The sequence below is a fragment of the Lathyrus oleraceus genome, chromosome 3 (assembly GCF_024323335.1).
Source record: "Lathyrus oleraceus cultivar Zhongwan6 chromosome 3, CAAS_Psat_ZW6_1.0, whole genome shotgun sequence".
Classification (NCBI taxonomy): Eukaryota; Viridiplantae; Streptophyta; class Magnoliopsida; order Fabales; family Fabaceae; genus Lathyrus; species Lathyrus oleraceus.
Window position 1 is genome coordinate 509,623,990 of NC_066581.1, and position 19,101 is coordinate 509,643,090.

General features: G+C 31.0%; 1 protein-coding gene across 1 annotated transcript; it reads right to left on the reverse strand.

Moving 5' to 3' along the window:
- Positions 1–16,208: 16,208 nt before the first annotated feature.
- LOC127128479 (bidirectional sugar transporter N3) lies at positions 16,209–17,617 on the reverse strand. Its single transcript, XM_051057823.1, has 5 exons — positions 17,493–17,617; positions 17,369–17,405; positions 17,049–17,259; positions 16,686–16,967; positions 16,209–16,597 (listed from the first exon to the last, which is right to left on the reverse strand). The coding sequence occupies exons 1-5, from the start codon at positions 17,536–17,538 to the stop codon at positions 16,385–16,387; spliced, it is 789 nt and encodes a 262-aa protein (XP_050913780.1). The 5' UTR covers positions 17,539–17,617; the 3' UTR covers positions 16,209–16,384.
- Between the last annotated feature and the right edge of the window lie 1,484 nt (positions 17,618–19,101).

Here is a 19,101-nt window from a genome sequence, read left to right on the forward strand (position 1 = left end):
ATGCTTAAAAAAAAACTTAATTAGACTAATGAAGGAATAAGTTATAAAGAAATAATGTATTGAAATTTGTGTCATTTGTCACAGCCTTAGGTTTAGTGGTAGACACAGGTCAGTTAAACAAGCTTCAAAGTAGAATCAAATCTCAAGATTACAGTCAAGAAACCATGAATCTTGATACTACTAACTTTTTTCGCTGTAAAATGAGTCGTGATATTCTTCATTTGAGGTTACTATTTAATACACTTGCATTAAAGGTTAAAAAAGGTTAGGAATCTTAATTAATAACATGTAGATTAGCTTAGGTTAATTAATTTATTTACTTATAGCAGAGCACTACCATCCATTGCAACCATTTAGCAGTGAGCAGGTTGAATCGTACAAGAATAGGTGCTATGTTATGAGCTAGAGAGCACCATTATATATTTATGTATAAATTTGTACAAATCATAAGCTAAAGCTAAATGGTAACCATATGTTAAAAGTAGCACACTGGTTTTCAAGGGGGAGGGTATATACCGCTTATAAACTTCTTGTCTCAATTGAACACTTTTCTTTTAATTATATAAATTTAGTTGAAAGAGGCAAGAAGAAATTCTAACTCATGGAGATTGCAAACATGAATTTGAGTTGTGGGACAAAAAACAATGAAAATTATAATACACGGGCTCAAGAAAAAATAATTTATTATATAGTATAAGCAAATCACAAAAGCAAAAAGAAAATAAAGAACAAAAACACACGTAATTTGGTTATTCAAATCGATCAAATTCGTTTATTATAAGAGGAAAAACAACTCTTCAATTTACTATAATTCAAGATTCTTTACGCAAAAAGTTATGGAATGAATTGCAAAAAAATAGCTCTCCATGTTCTTAACAATATCTCATATTTTCTAATTAAGTGTTATTTAATCTCTGCAGTCGCACAACTTTAAGGTGATTAAAAGTTGTTAGATCCCTAAATTCACAAATCGCATTGACTTTACGTGTTGTCAGCTACATTTAAAGCATCTAAGAATTTTTATAACTAATTCTTCATTTGAATTTTTTTCCCAATTTTTTATATGACTTGTGATATGGATAAATCGTATTTGTATTTGATTAATGTTCTCTTCATATTTTATTCTGAAAAGTTCATACTCATGAGTTAATGTGTCCAACCTTACTCTTTTTACCTCAATAATTTTTTCATGGGTAACTTTGAGGATGTCCTACATTTCGTATGAGTCTCACAATGAGAAACTCACAAAAAATTCATTAAGCCTAAGAGTGGCAGGGATGATAGTTTTTGCTTTCAAACAACGCTGCAAATTTTTTTCCATCTTTGGTCAAATCTTTTTCAAATTTGTTCACTACAACACCATCGACATCATGTGTAGGAACACATGGACCTTCCTTCACAACATTTCAAATACCACGATTCATCCCTTTTATAAAAAACTTCATTTTCTAATTCTACAAATTATACCCTTTTCCGTTAAAGGATTAAGGTTTGTTTAATGAATAACTTGACGTCATTTTTTCTTCTGGGACAATTAGTATTTAACATGAGTTAGACATTGATGCCACTTGTCGGACAATGAATTGTGGTATTCAAAATTTATGATTAATTTTGAATTTTTGTTTCTTAAGAAACAAGTTGTGTTAGTATTTTTAAAGATTAGAATAAAATATAACGGATAGTAAAGGTAGTAACGTAAATCATAGAAAATAAAAGCTAAGTTCTAGAACAAATCTTAGATTTTAAGACTCGTTAATCTCAATACCTAAATTCAATTCTTCAAGTGCACTGCACTAAAATAGTGGAACAACTCTAGTACAACTCTTTCTTCACAAACAATTTCCATTCACATGGAATTAAGATAATTTTGGTGAAATAGAATATTTAGAGAGATAGAGAGAAATTGCAAAAAAAAATTGAGAATTCTTGAATTCTAATGCAAAATGAGGAGCGAATGCGCCTCTTTATATAAGAGAAGAATTGACTAAAAAATAAAACGATCCAATGAGCAATTAATCCACCTAATCGATTAGGTTCTAAGCCTTATTGATTACGACCATAAATAATCGACTATTTGAGTTTGATTATGAAAATTTAGATGAAGAGTCGTTATCAATTATTAATAGACAATCATAATAGATTATATAAAGGTTAATATGTATTTTCCCACAGTCATATGTACCACAATTTAAAAAAATCCTTTAAAATAAAACTACGATTCCATCCTTAACATTTCAAGATTCTCTTATTTTAACCTTTCCTAAAATCTAGTCCCTAAAATCTATGACATAACGCACATCCGCTAGTCTGGATGTGTTGGTTATTTAACCGTTTATAACAAAAATAGATACTACATAATAGGTTTGTAATATTTATAAAAAAAAACTAGTTTCAATTAATTATATATTTCAATTACACTTTCATTTTAAATTGTTATATATATATATATATATATATATATATATATATATATATATATATATATATTTATAACTATATATATATATATATATATATATATATATATATATATATATATATATATATATATATATATATATATATATATATATATAGTTATAAATATATATATATATATATATATATATATATATATATATATATATATATATATATATATATATATATATATATATAGTTATAAATATATATATAATAATTATTTATTTAGAAATATTAAATCTTAGATATGTTTAAAGAAATATTTTTAAAATAATTATGTAATAGTATTATGTCTAAAATTTAAAAATAAATAAATAAGTTATTAAATATGCCACAAATATTTATATAATTTATAATAATATTAAATATGAAACATGAATTAATTAAATAAAAGTGTTATATATATATATATATATATATATATATATATATATATATATATATATATATATATATATATATATATATATATATATATATATATATAATAGAAATGAAAGTATAATTGAAATATATAATTAGTCAAAATCATATATTTTTTAATATTTGCAAACATTAATGTAATATATTCTTTTGTTGCAAACTGTTAAACAACCAACACATCTAGCCTAGTGGTTGGGTTCCCTTCTTAGAACAAAGGTCTCTGGTTTAAATTCTATTGCTACCTAATTTTGGAATTTGAATCTTGAAATGCTTGATATTTTTTACAAGGAGTTTTTCAAAGGTTTCCCATATGGCAGGGGAAATACCTATTAATTTATTATGTAATTGATTTTGCTTCATCTAATTGATTATCTGGTCATTCTGAAAAACACGATCAAGCGAGCTTTCACACTTCCTCTCTTCACAACTTTGAGGCTTTCAAGTTCCTTTTACAAATACATCGATCATATAAGCACTTCAATGGAATTTTGAGTCTCATACTTGATAAGACTTGACATGTCTTCAATTTAATCACCATCATCAAAGAGTTGGAAAGTTATTATTATCGACTTCAGCGGTCATTAGTATTGTCATCATCAAAACACTTAGAAAGATTATCATCATGATTATCAGCTTTATATTTGCAAGCACCTATATCCACATTCTTCCCCTTTTTTATTATAATAACACATCTCTTAAGGAGGTGTTAAAAAAAACATGTAGATAAAAAATTAGACTGCTTAAAGTCCCTCTCATATGAGTAGGGGGTATTATCAAAAAGGAGGGAAACGAGCATAACACATAAGTCATAAAATATCATACAGAGAAAGTAAAGAAAAAGAAGGACAAGAGGCACATAAGCATATTGATCCATGCATGACTTATTTAGGATTCCTATGTTATCTCTTATGAAGAAGAAACTTTCTTTAGGAAGATGTTTTGCAAAAATATTTGAGAGTTGATTAGATGAGATAAAAATTCAAGTATGCAGTCCCATTTTTCAATATGACCCCTAATAAAATTGTGCCCAACCTTAATGTTTTTAGACTGAAAGTGTAGTATCGGGTTTTTAATGAGGTTTATGGTGCTAGTGGTGTCGCATCTTATTGGGACAACTCCAAGATTAACATTGTAATTACTAAGTTGATGTTTCATCTAAATAATATGAGAGCAAAGGGTGCCAACAATAATGTATTCTACCTCGGTTGTGGATAGTGTGACGCTTGATTGTTTCTTGTTATAGCAGGAGACAAGCGAGTTCTTAAGTAAGTGATATGTATCACTGGTAATTTTCCTATTCAATCTGCACCCAATAAAATCAGAATCAGTGTATCCAACTAAGTCATGATTCGCTCCCTTTGGGTGCCATAAACCCATTTCTTGAGTTCCAGTGAGATATCTCATGATGCATTTGACCACACTGAGATGTGATGCTTTAGGAAATACTTGAACATGAGAGCATAAAAAATAACTAACATGATATCATGAGGGGATGTCGTGAGATAGATAAGAGAGCTATAATACACTGATATTTGCTTCCTTCAACTGGTTTTCCATTTTCTTCCTTGTTGAGGTTGCATGATATTTACATTGGAGTTGGTATTGCTTTGGACTTCTCCATGTCAAACCTCTTTTGTATTTCCATACAATATTTGACTTAATTGATGAAGGTTCCTTTCTTAGTTTGAGAGATTTGAAGTCCTAGGATATATCAAAGCTCCCGCATCATTGAAACTTTAAATTTTTTCTGCATCATTTTTGAAAATTCCTTGCACAAGGTTTTGTTAGTAACACTGAATATGATACCATCGACATAAATCTAAACTAATAAAATGTCATGTTCAATTTTCTTGATAAAAAGAGTTTTATCGAGTTGTCCTCTTTGGAACTTTTTTTCAAGCAAGAATTTTCTTAGACGATCGAACGGTCCCCTAGGAGATTTTTCAGATCATATACAACTTTATTGAGCTTGAAAACATTATCAGGAAAGGTTGAGTTGATGCAACCTTGAGTTAGATTAACATATACCTCATCTTTGATGTAGCCATTTAGAAAAACATTTTTCACATCCATTTGAAATAGTTTTAAATTCATGATGCAGGAAAATCTAATAACATTCTTATAGCCTCTAATATAACCATCGGAGCATATGTTTCACCGAACTTTCATCCTTCCTATTTACTGTAAACCTTTGCAACGAGTCTGGAATTGTTTCTTAAAATATGGCCATCTTCGTCCAACTTATTGAAAAAGACCCATCGAGTGACAATCACTAGATTAGTTGAAGCTATGGTAACGAGTTCCTAAATGTTGTTTTGTTCAAATCGATTTTACTCTTCTTGCATGGAAAGACACCAGTTTTCATAAACGGTAGCTTCGTCAATTTCTTTTGGCTCAACTTGTGAAACAAAGGCCACAAAGTTACATACATTATAAAGGGATAATTGAGTAGTGACTCCCTTAGAGATGTCTCCAATGACGTTTTGAATAGGATGGTATTTTGCGTCATCCGATCTTTTTGAAGATCTTGATGATCTAAAGGAGTATCTATGTTTGGACCCTGAAATAGGTTCTTCATCTATGACTTTATTTTGTCTTTGACCATGCTCTACTTATTGATCATTTTCCTCCATATTTGTCTTTTCTAAGATACTTGCACAATCAATCACTTCTACATCTAATAGTTTATGGGTAGTTTCATCAAAAGTAACATAAACCAGTTCTTTTGTTGTTAGGGTTATTTTGTTAAATATACTAAAAGCTTTGTTCGAAGTTGAATATCTTATGAATATGCCTTCACCGTATTTTGTGTCAAAAATTAACCTAGCCAACCACAAGCATACACGAGTGGCGCCCTCCATTTTGCTAAAACCTCTCTCTCAATTTTTAAAACTCAGTCACCCCACATTTTATGATGTTTGTTTCGGTTTTCTGCGTGCATCTAAAGTGTACCACGCATGAAACTCACTTCTTCATCATCAATTCATATCACCTTTCAATACTCCTATTTCACCATACAGTAACATTACTACAAAACCAAAACCATACCATTTCAAGATTCCTCTCTCTTGGTATTACCACCGCATAATCCATAACCTCATTTCCATATTTATCCCACTCTCACATAAGACCCCTCATATCTCTTACTCTTCATTCTCCTTGCTCACGTTACAACAATCATAACCATTTTTTCTTTTTTTCCCCAACAAAACCACACATGAAACCACCATGGAATAACTCCACAATCTCTTTCATCAATAATAATCTTGTTTTTTTTCACTCCATCTTCAACACTCCATACACAAAGCTTCAAACATATTTCATCCAAGGATACCTTGAGAAATTGCATTATTTATTAAGTGGATATGGTATGTTGCATTCTATAGAATCAATACTATCATCAAATAGAAAAATGGAATAACTTTCGTCTGAATAGTCATTACTAAGAGAAAAATCAATAATGGCATTTTGTCTCCTGCAGCTGATGAAGGAAAAGAATGCAAATTAGTGGGATACACTGACTCAAGTTGGTGTAGTGATGTTGAGGATCGAAAATCCACAGCGGGAAATGTGTTTATGCTAGATGGTGCACCAGTTGCTTGGAGTTCGAGAAAAGAGCCAGTAGTGGCATTATTATCGTGCGAAGCAGAATACATAGCTGCTTCTCTTTGTGCATGTCAAGCAACGTGGATGGTGAATCTGGTCAAAGAGATAACAGCGAAGAGTCATGGAGCAATTACCATGAAGATCGACAGCATGTCAGCTATCAATCTGGAGAAGAATCCGATAGCACATGATCGAAGCAAGCACATCAAGATGAGGTTCCATTATCTTCGAGAGCAGGTAACAGATGAGAAGATGAATGTGGAACACTGCAGAACTGAGAATCAGATTGCAGACATCATGACGAAGGGAGTGCAGGTCGAAGTGTTCAGAAGACTAAGAGCTATGATGAATGTAGATATCTTAGACACAATGAATTAGATGGTGCGTTGAATTGTAATTCCTTGTGTCGAAGCAGGTTGCTCGACAGAAGCAAGGAAGTTTCGAACCACCTAGTGTGTTGAGTAGTGTTAGCTATTTTGGACTTTTATAATTTTGGTTTTTTTTATAGTTTTGGGTTTTGACTTGAGGTCCAAGTTAACCTAAATCTATAAATAGACGGAGTAACCCTTATTTTTGTAATAGAGGTGAATAGAGTATTCACAACACTTGTAATTCACAATATTTTACAGTTGTAAAGTGAATCAGAAGTTTTCCACAGTTTGTGCGCAGAGAGAAACTCTGTAGAATTTTATTACTCTTCTCATTCATCGTTCTATAATTTCTTTCTTTCTCCATTGTTCTTCTCTTTTCGTTGTTATTGTGTGGGTGATAACAATCTTGTTCATCAAGATTGATTGAAATTCTCCATAGATTTTGAGGGATTTCCAACAATCCAAGGATTCCTTGAAAAATTGTATTATTTATTAAGTGGATATGGTATGCTGCATTCTATAAAATCAATAATATCATCAAATAGAAAAACTGAATAACTTTCGTCTGAATAGTCCTGACTAAGAAATATCAATAATATCAACAAATGGAAAAATAGATTCATAAAATATATAATTTCTAGAAATGAAAATTTCCTCAATAGATAGGCCAAGTTTATTATAAAAATCTTAACATATAAAATTTCAATCAATTGTCATACCTAATGAATTTAACACATATATTAAATTGAGTTTTGACATAAATGAAAAAGTTTTGTAATAAGGATCTAGTTTCAAACTTGACAGCCATTAATAAAATCCAAGTATGCCTGGTATGATTAAGAAATACTTATGACCATGTAAAGATGAAATAGCAAGCGATTCAATAATATTAATATGTAAGAAATCAAAAGCATGTAAAGTAACATGTGAACTTAAATTAAAATGTAATTTGTAATGCTTAGCATAATAGCAAGATATTAACAAATTATTTTACTATCATATTTAGCATAAGGATCCCCGGCATAGTAAAAGACATTATGAAGTCTATCAAGTCCATCATCTTCAAACTTGTAGATCCTGAATATTGCAAATAAATTCATGAAAATTTAGTTTTCAAGCAAAATCACAAATCAGAAGATGACAGGGGTAAAATTCAATTATAATGCTAATAAATAGAGAACATTATATAATTTTAAAAAAGGTAAAAATTCAATTGTTCCTAAATATTTTGCAACAACAATTAATCTATTAGGTAAACAAGCCTTAATAGGACTGATTATGCGAAAAGAAGTAAAATGCTTCTTGGAATGGATAACATGACCAGTTGCACCACTATCAAGAATCCAGGGATCATTTGTAGAATTAATGATACTTGTTTCATTTGATGAATTTTGGGGATTCACAAAAAGAATGGAGTGGACCAATATAGTTCACCAAAGGACCTTAGTGTTTTAAATGTATATGACACATTGAGTGTTGAAGGTGTGAGAGATAGAATGATCCAAGATATAATAATACCATTGCATCGCTCCCAAACATCACAAAGAGGATTGGATTATGGAAAAGGTGGTAATTTACCATTGATGAACTCCAATTTGGTACATAAAAGACCTTGAGAAAATTACTCCTTTCATAATGCCAGAGTTTTGGTGTTACTAGCCCTGGTGAAGATCTATCTCGTGGTAATTGCAACGATGATCAAAGTACATATGGTCAAAACACCTATACTTCTAGACCACCAACATTCAGTGGAGACTCCGTCGAATTTGAATGGTGGAAAAGCAAGATGTACACTCACATCATTAGTTTAGATGATGAGTTATGGGATATTTTGGAAGATGGCATTAATTTTCATGTTGATTGTGTTGGAATGGTTTCTTACAAAAAGTCTCTCACTCCTGATTAGAAAAAGATCTACATAAAGTATTATAGAGTGAGAGGCATTCTTGTTAATACTTTACCTCATTCTGAGTACATAAATATTATTAATAAATCTACTGTAAAGACTATATTTAAATTCTTGTGTGCGATCTATGAAGGTAATTAAAAGGTTCATGAAGCCAAAACCAATCTTCTGATTCAGCAATATGAGCAGTTTAGGATGAAGAATGATGAGAACATTGAGTCTATGTTCTCCAGATTTCAAGTTTTCGTGTCAGGATTTCAGGTCCTGAATAAGAGCTATACGACTGTGGACTATATCAAGAAGATTCTTAGGAGTCTTCCAGTCATATTCAGACCCAAAGTGACTGTTATTCAAGAAGCTAAAGACTTAAACTTCTTAAGTCTTGAAGGTCTTATTAGAAATCTCCAAATTCATGAATTGAAGCTGAATAAAGATGAGCTTGAAAAGCAGGTTGAATTTGTGGCTTTAAAGTGTGTGAGGGGATATGAGAAATCCTCTCAAAAGCTTAAAGAAGCCACTCATGATGAAGATTCTGATGAACTAAAATTTATCAACAAAAGATTTAAATATTTGGCCAGAAAGAAGAACATATTCTCTAGTAAGAGAGACAACTTCAAAGGGTCAAATTCTGGAAATAAAGATCAGGATGGTTGTTAAAAGTGTAAGAAGCCTGGTCATTTCATTGTTGAATGTCCTGATCTTCACAAAGACAAAGGCAAGAATGGGAGCTTCGAGAAAAACAACTTCAGAAGCAAGTTCAAGAAAAGTCTCATGGAAACATGGGAATAACATGTCAATGAAGGAGAAGATGAAGAAGTCAATATTGCTTTGATGGACTCAACCTTCTCAAAGTTAGAATCTGAAGTTTATTCTGACTCTGAGTCAGAAGAAACATAACATATATTTTCTCATCTCTCAAAATCTGATTTAAGTAATATATGCCATGATCTTATAGAAAGATGCCATCAAAAAGCCATGCATATACAAATATTGAAGAAGCAATGTGATCTTTTAAAAGATGAACTAAATCTTTCTAAATAAAAAATTGAAAATCTTGAAAAAGAACAACTTGCTTCAATGAAAAATATGTCTGACAAATATCTGGATAAAAATGAATTAGCTCTTCAAGATTTCATTATATCGGGTTATGATAGAACCTAACTTACCTCCATAATTTATGGAGTAAGTAAGAGAAAAATGGAAGGACTTGGTTATTATCAAAAACCTTACAATTCAAGGTTTGATATCTTATTGAAACCATCAGATCCTTTTTCTTCAAGCACTTCTCAAAAGGAGTTGAATACTTACGTTTTGCCTGCTGCTAAAAATGTTTAAATTATGAACCAATCATAACCTATGATAAATAGCTCACAAAATTTGAAGGATTCAGAATCTAAAGTTATTATATTTAAATTTCCTAAAGGTTTATAAGTCAAGGTTAAGACTTGTCCTAGACACACTGTCTGGGAAAAGTCAAAACCTTACTACAAAGCTAAGGCACAAACCAAGAAGAAGCGCTATAAATCTAACCTCAGAGGACCCGGAAAAATATGGGTACCAAAGAATGAGAGTATTTTTGATGCAGGAAAGAACAAAACAACAACTGCTCCAAGATAGTTGTTGCTTACAACCTTCAATAAGAAGAAGGCTTAAATTACAAATCTTAACTCTAAAGGAGGAAGGAGATGTGGAATCTGGAAGAAACCACTAAGACTAGCTTACTGGTATTGGGAAGATTAAAGTCATATACTATGGATTGGTGCTTCAGATTCCTGATTATGACTCTAAAGTTCATCCAATTACTTTAAGAAGCCCGAAGAGATTTCTGATGATTTACAGAAAAGCATTGTTCGAATATATTATTCCTATTGAATCAGATGATGTTCAGAAACTAATTTGATCAGAAGCTCCTTAACAGGTTCTGATGAACAAACATCCTCTGAAGCATCACAACATCTGATATTATGAATCTAAAACAATATTTTCATATAGTTCCTTATCCAGCCATGTGACATTAATATGGAACGAATCTTGACACATGGAGTGAATCTGTTGGATAAATATTTCCTCCTTCCTTTTTTTTTGTAATTAGCTTATTCTTTGTGGCTCTCACTGCATTTATGTGTGTTTGTGTTTAAAAATTCTTTTGCACTAAAAAACACATTGTTTATACCAAAATCACTCATCTCACTACTTCACTACCTACATTTTTGCGTTTTCTAACCTTCTCTGGAAAACCCATTTTCAAAAGAAACCCTAAAACCGTATTCTTCAATAGCATCATCTTGAAAAGCTCAAACTGCATACATGATCATCAACTCTGGAAAAAGTATGAAAATCAAGCCCGAGACCATGGATTTGAATCAGGGTGATCTAAAGCTTTTGGTGGAACAGATTGTCGGCTTTGATTCTTTCAGTTAAAATGGGTATAATCTTTGGAGATTTTTCAGAGTTCAAGAGTGGTCATCATTCTTTGATTGTTGAATGGACCAACCTATTCTTATCCTGTGAAATATTTCTGGGTAAGGGCAGAAGTTTTTGATGAATTTGCTGCATGTGAAGAATTAAGACTTCTAGTTAATAAGGACAACTCTTTGAAATGGAAGACAAGCAAAGAAATAGGATTAAACGATTTTGAAGAAGTTGAAATTAGATCTTCTATAATGGGTATTGATGTGGTCATCACTTAGAAAAATGATTGTTAAACTTTTAAGTACCCCAAACTCTGGTAGATTTGTTGTGGGAGCCAAAGACAATAGTTCTGAAGTTGATGCAATCAAACAGTATTTATTTGAAGAGTGTGCTAATTTTTGTTCCTCTGACTTAGGAAATGTCAGGAACATGAAGGATGATTTCATGCTTCTTTTCAAAATTCTTATTAATTATCTAATTCAAAGGGAAGGAAGTACTAATCAGATTTCTTGGGATCACAAACATTTCATTTTCTACTTGAAGAATGAGGACAAGATCAATCTGTCAGCTTACATTTTCAATCATCTTTGTGAAGCTATAAAGGATAGCACAAAGCTCGAAAGAATAATGTGTCTTATGCTAGATTAATGTCAGAATTGTTCTTTCAGTGTCGTCTAGTTGATTCCCTTAAAAGCTTGCCTGATAATGAAGATCTAGAGGAAACTTATGGAAGTATCATATCAACTTCTATTTTGGCTAACATGAAGGTGAAGAAGAAATGTGGGATTGTTGCTTCAAAGATTCCTCTTTCTGTTAGATGTACTAATTCTAACTACCCCGAGGATTATCCTGTCATCACTAGGATGGATAACCCTGAAGTAATTAGAAATTTCATCATACGGTCCCTCAAAGAAGGGAATAACATCATACTCAAGATATTCCATACAAACCTTCTGATGTTTATTCTTCTAAGAAGAGGAAGCAGGAAGCTTCATTTGTTCTGAAGGATGTTCAGAAATATTCTAAGAGAAATGCAGTTGAGAAGGAACTATGATAATGCCTTCTAAGACTAGGAGTGGTAAGTCTCCCAAAAGGTTGCTTTTGTGTCTGTTATTTCAGAAGCTCCTTTAAGAAAGAAAAGGCTAACGAAGTTGTCTGAGATTGAGGAAGAAAATGAAGAAAATGTGTCCTTAATTAGGAAGAAGAAAGATCCAAATGTCTCTGTTTAGAAGAAAGTTATTGAGTCTTTTCTCAAGATTTCTCAACTCTTAGCATCCGCCATCTTGGATCAGTCAGAAAAGCATCAAGATGCATCTATATCTAAGGATCAGGAAACTGTTGTTGGTATTTTGGAATCTGCCGAGGTTCAGGCTGCTAAATTATGGTTGGTTTAAAGTTTGTGAAAATATCTTCTCTTTCTGTGCTTTTTATAAGATCCATTCATTAATTTATTTTCTTTTTTAAAACAATTAAATCAAAACTAATTATAAAACCGATTATGGATATAAATAGTAAATAACTAGTTTATAGGATTTGTTTATTAAAATAATGAAGTAAAAGTCAACTATGGAAACTTCTACAAATCAATTTAAAAAAATTTCTTTTTAGAAATTCTTTTATTTTCTATAAAATAATTTTTTTGTTTATTTTGAGAAAAAAAATTGAAAAATAAAAAAAAATCATACTTTTTTTTTGGAAAAAAAATTCTTTTATTTCATGTTCTTTTTTTCAAAATTAAAAAATAAAACTATTTTGTGTAAATTTATTTATTTTTACAAAATAATTTAAAATATTTTTGGCGCTTTTTATAAAATTCATTAATTTGATTTTTATTTTGAATATGGACGTTCAAAATATATATTTGATTAAAACCATACTAATAATTAATCAATTTTATGAATATGACAATTCCAATAACCGATTAATTTGAAAAATTCTAGTAGATTATTTCACAAAAAAAATATACTTGTCCTAGACACACTGTCTGGAAGAAGTCAAAACCTTACTATAAAGCTAAGGCACAAGCCAAGAAGAAGCGTTATGAATCTAACCTCAGAGGACCCCGAAAAATATGGGTGCCAAAGAATGAGATTATTTTTGATGCAAGAAAGAACAAAACAACAACTGCTCCAGGACAATGGTTGCTTACAACCTTCAATAAGAAGAAGGCTTAAATTGCAAACCTTAACTCTAAAGGAGGAAGGAGATGTGGAATATAGAAGAAACCACTGAGACTAGCTTACTAGTACTGGGAAGATTAAAGTCCTATACTGTGGATTGGTGCTTCAGATTCCTGATTATGACTCTGAAGTTCATCCAATTACTCTAAGAAGCCTGAAGAGATTTCTGATGATTTACAAAAAAGCATTGTTCGAATATATTATTCCTATTGAATCAGATGATGTTCAGAAACTAATTTGATCAGAAGCTCCTTAACAGGTTCTGATGAACAAATAGCCTCTGAAGCGTCACAACATCTGATATTATGAATCTAAAATAATATTTTCATATAGTTGCTTCGTAGTAACTATTTCTTCCACCTATCCCACTATGTGACATTAATATGGAACGAATCTTGACACGTGGAGTGAATCTGTTGGATAAATATTTCCTCCTTCCTTTTTTTGTTGTAATTAGCTTATTCATTATGGTTCTCACTGCATTTATGTGTGTTTGTGTTTAAAAATTCTTTTGCACTCAAAAACACATTGTTTATACCAAAATCACTCATCTCACTACTGCACTACCTACATTTTTGCGTTTTCTAACCTTCTCTGGAAAACCCATTTTCAAAAGAAACCCTAAAACCGTATTCTTCAATAGCATCATCTCGAAAAGCTCAAACTGCATACATGATCGTAAACTCTAGAAAAAGTATGAAAATCAAGCCCGAAACCATGGATTTGAATCAGGATGATCTAAAGCTTCTGGTGGAACAGATTGTTGGCTTTGATTCTTTCAGTTAAAATGGGTATAATCTTTGGATATTTTTCAGAGTTCAAGAGTGATCATCATTCTTTGATATGTTGAATGGACTAATCTATTCTTATCTTGTGAAATATTTCTGGGTAAGGGCAGAAGTTTTTTATGAATCTGTTGCACGTGAAGAATTGAGACTTCTGATTAATAAGGATAATTCTTTGAAAGGGAAGACAAGCAAAGAAGTAGGATTAAAGGATTTTGAATAAGTTGAAATTAGATCTACTATAATGGGTACTAATGTGGTCATCACTCAGAAAAGGATTGCTAAAATTTTAAGTACCCCAAACTCTGATAGATTTGTTGTGGGAGCCAAAGACAATAGTTCGGAAGTCGATGCAATCAAACAGTATTTGTTTGAAGAGTGTGATAATTTTTGTTCCTCTGACTTAGGAAATGTCAGGAACATGAAGGATGATTTCAGGCTTCTTTTCAAAATTCTTATTAATTATCTAATTCATTTGTTCTTGGGATCACAAACATTTCATTTTCTACTTGAAGAATGAGGACAAGATCAATCTGTCAGCTTACGTTTTCAATCATCTTTGTGAAGCTATAAAGGATAGCACAAAGCTCGAAAGAAAAATGTGTCTTATGCTAGATTACTGTGAGAGTTGTTCTTTCAGGGTCCTCTAGTTGATTCCTTAAAAACTTGCCTGATAATGAAGATCTAGAGGAAACTAATGGAAGTCTCATATCAACTTCTATTTTGGATAACATGAAGATGAAGAAGAAATGTGAGATTGTTTCTTCAAAGATTCTTCTTTCTGTGAGATGTACTAATTCTAACTACCCCAAGGATTATCCTGTCATCACTAGGACGGATAACCCTGAAGTAATTAGAAATTTCATCATACGATCCCTCAAAGAAGGGAATAACATCATACTCAAGATATTCCAAACAAACCTTCTGATGTTTATTCTTCTAAGAAGAGGAAGCAAGAAACTTCATTTGTTCTGAAGGATGTTCAGAAATATTCTAAGACAAATGCAGTTGAGAAGGAACTATGATAATGCCTTCTAAGACTAGGAGTGGTAAGTCTCCCAAAAGGTTGCTTTTGTGTCTGTTATTTCAGAAGCTCCTTTAAGAAAGAAAAGGCTAACGAAGTTGTCTGAGATTGAGGAAAAAAATGAAGAAAATGTGTCCTTAATTAGGAAGAAGAAAGATCCAAATGTCTCTGTTTAGAAGAAAGTTATTGAGTCTTTTCTCAAGATTTCTCAACTCTTAGCATCCGCCATCTTGGATCAGTCAGAAAAGCATCAAGATGCATCTATATCTAAGGATCAGGAAACTGTTGTTGGTATTTTGGAATCTGCCGAGGTTCAGGCTGCTAAATTATGGTTGGTTTAAAGTTTGTGAAAATATCTTCTCTTTCTGTGCTTTTTATAAGATCCATTCATTAATTTATTTTCTTTTTTAAAACAATTAAATCAAAACTAATTATAAAACCGATTATGGATATAAACGGTAAATAACTAGTTTATAGAATTTGTTTATTAAAATAATGAAGTAAAAGTCAACTATGGAAACTTCTACAAATCAATTTAAAAAAAAAACTTTTTAGAAATTGTTTTATTTTTTACAAAATAACTTTTTTTGTTTATTTTGAGAAAAAAAATTTGAAAAAAAAAATCATACTTTTTTTTTCGGAAAAATATTCTTTTATTTCATGTTCTTTTTTTCAAAATTTAAAAAAAAAACTATTTGTGTAAATTTATTTATTTTTACAAAATAATTTAAAATATTTTTTGGGCTTTTTAGAAAATTTATTAATTTGATTTTTATTTTGAATATGGACGTTCAAAATATATATTTGATTAAAACCATACTAATAATTAATCAATTTTATGGATATGACAATTCAAATAACTGATTAATTTGAAAAAAATCCTAGTAGATTGTTTCACAAAAGAAAAATTAAAAATAAATGAAAGAGAATAAAATTTTTACCAAATTAACTCCAATATGATTAGTTGATTCATATTGTCATAAATGTAAAATTAAAAATAATAACTTGTAAACAATGTACTAGTTAGATAGCTTAAGTGAAAAAAGAAAAGTAAACAATATTAATTAGAAACTGAAAATCACAATTATTACAAGATAAATGGAGTAATATATATGACAATGATGATAGAACTTATTTTCATCCTCCTCCAAGAAAAGAATACATAACACATACAATAATGTTAAAACGATCATCACTCACTAGCTAGCATATACTTAAACTTGTTCCATGTTCTTCTTCTCTTTCTCTTCTTCTTCCCTCTTGATTCCTTTCTCTACATCTTCTTCCAATGGAAACACTTCACCAGCTCCTCCTAATGAGTTTGCTACAACTACACTTTTTGGTGAAGCCTTTTTGTTACCATTCCTATAAATACCATACAGTATCATCTGAACCAACCCTAGTGCAAATCCAAGCACATTTGGTAGCTACACATAAAAATAAAATAATTCATTAATTCAAATTAATATAATTAAGTATTGATTAATTTTCACAAACTATGTAATTAACACTTACAGCAATGCATATATCTTTAAGGAAAAGACCATAACCGAACCACATGATCGCACTCAATGTGAGAGTAAACGATAAATTGAATGGCATAAACTCGACACTCTTTGTTCTAACAACTTGTGCCACAATGGTTAATGGTGCCGCAAAAACACTAACTGATATAGAAACACAAATCCATCCAAGAACTTCAACACGAATCGGACCATGCAACGCGTACTGCGTCACCAAAAGGATCAAACCGAACGATCCAATGTTCATCGCCAAAACTAACTTAATAGTTAGTTTCTGCAGTTAAGAAGACAATAAACACGTTAATCATTAAACTATAGCTAGAAAATTTAATCAAGATAGTTATAGAGAAATTACCCTTGCATCCTTGGTCGCATAAATGATGTACAAGATGATGTAAATGAGTTCTACGACGCACCCGAAGGAGTTGATGGTAATTAGGAGAAACTCATGTTTTTTGAGTAATGCATAGTATAACCAAAGCATGGAACTGAATAATGCAACCAGATAAGGTAGCGATTGAAAACCCTCGGTCGATTTTTTCTTGTATATGCGATAAAATGTCGTCCTGTAAAATAATAATATCGTAATTTATAATTAAAATTAACTCACGTATTTCGCTATTTCTGTATAATCTTGATTATATGTTTTCATAAGTGGAAGCATAGAATACTTACATTGGAGCCAAGAAAACCATGAAGGAAATGACATTACCTATGCATCAAAAATGAAAATAATTATGTTAGTAAATAAAGTAATATAATGTATAAAGAATTATAATGAATGCATGAGATATGATACCTAGCATGCCAAAGGCAAAAGCTAAAGTTGCATGACTGATTGCCATGAGAATTTGGAATGGAAAGTTTTCTTCCAAATCTCAAGCAATGGAAGCACTGAAGTTTTAATTGATGAGTGAAGCTAACTCTTATTGCAGATATATATATACACATTCCAAGTGCATGTGCAAATAAAATATGCATGCAAAAAGGAACGTACTATATTAAAACTAAATATAAAATCTGATACTAATTTAAAAATTAAAAAATAAAAAAAGTTATTGGCATATACATATGAAACGTAGCACCAAAGTTTTTTATTTAATTTTAGTTGCTGTTATTGGTTGGATTTGTGGTTTGATATTTTAGTCAAATGAGAGCTGTGAGAATAATTCTACTTTTTTTTACATTACTATTTACATTAATTCTCCATCAATCAACATATACTTGCATGATTCTTAATGTTACTGTTTAAAGTGTATAACTAGGGACAACACACTGAGTAGTACTTTTATTCTAGGAAGGAAGTCGTGGCTAGTAATATTAATTTCATTAGTAGGTTAAATAATTATGATTCCTCACATTCATGGCAAACAATTTGACAATGTTATTAAGAGTTTATAAGAAATCATTTAATCGCTTCTAGTTCAATTTTACCATTTTTTTAAGTAGTCTAACGATTGAAATTTAACTTTTAAAGATAAACGAATGAAATGTCGTGTGATTGAATCTGCGCCCCTACATATGATATCTCTACACAAATATATCAATTAAACTCATTTAACAGGACAGTTAAATTTGACCATTCAGGTTACCTAAAAATCCATCTCGATTAGTTATACGACTAAGTTCTATATTAAAGTTGTGATCTTCCTCTTGAATAATGCATCATGGTATGCCACATGTCCAACATAAACGAAAACATAAAGTTGCGCATTCTATGGAGTTCTACACTAGATCCATACCATAGCCTATTGTTTATCTATCAAACCTATGAAACACTGACACATACATCAGATATGATGCTAAAACTGACACGTTAACACTTGTAATAATTTTAAAAAATGAATCAACTATTAACAAATGTCGGTGTGGTGTTAGTGTTGATGTATGGCACAATGACATGTCTATTTTCAGGGGTGTCTTTGTTTTAGAGCATAGGACAGCCTCCTACATTCGATGCCGAAAAGTAAAGGTCGTCGATATCATTCCTCGTATATAAGACTTCCCATGTGAAACTTGAGGTATTTTCTAAACCATAACTCACACTACTCCTCATTCTCTTATTGACTTAGCATTGTAGTGATAATCTTGCAGATTCAATCATGTGTCGTAGTATTAGAGATCTACTTCATCGCTACGTTGTTGTAATTATATTATGTTCAATAAATGAGTTTGATAAGTGGTTTATGGTGGAACTAAATTTAAAAATCTCATGTGCAACCTATGGCTCCTATCAAAAGTATAATTAACAATGTTTCTCAAATTTGTGACCGCAGAAACTCTTATTTCATTGAATCTAAAGTAACTAGTGAAGATGAACTAAAACAAAACCTCAGTTTCCACATTCATTAGATCTAAATTTAAATTTTTTATGAAAAATTATTGGACGCTGGTTGAATTTGCACCAT

Bases quoted from the DNA above. Each gene is read 5' to 3' on its own strand.
- LOC127128479 (XM_051057823.1), bottom strand. From the start codon at position 17,538: ATGGCAATCAGTCATGCAACTTTAGCTTTTGCCTTTGGCATGCTAG. The intron at 17,260-17,368 runs GTAAGTATTCTA...ATTATTTTACAG, and splicing joins ATGGTTTTCTTGGCTCCAAT to GACGACATTTTATCGCATAT. The intron at 16,968-17,048 runs GTAATTTCTCTA...TCTTAACTGCAG, and splicing joins ATGCGACCAAGGATGCAAGG to AAACTAACTATTAAGTTAGT.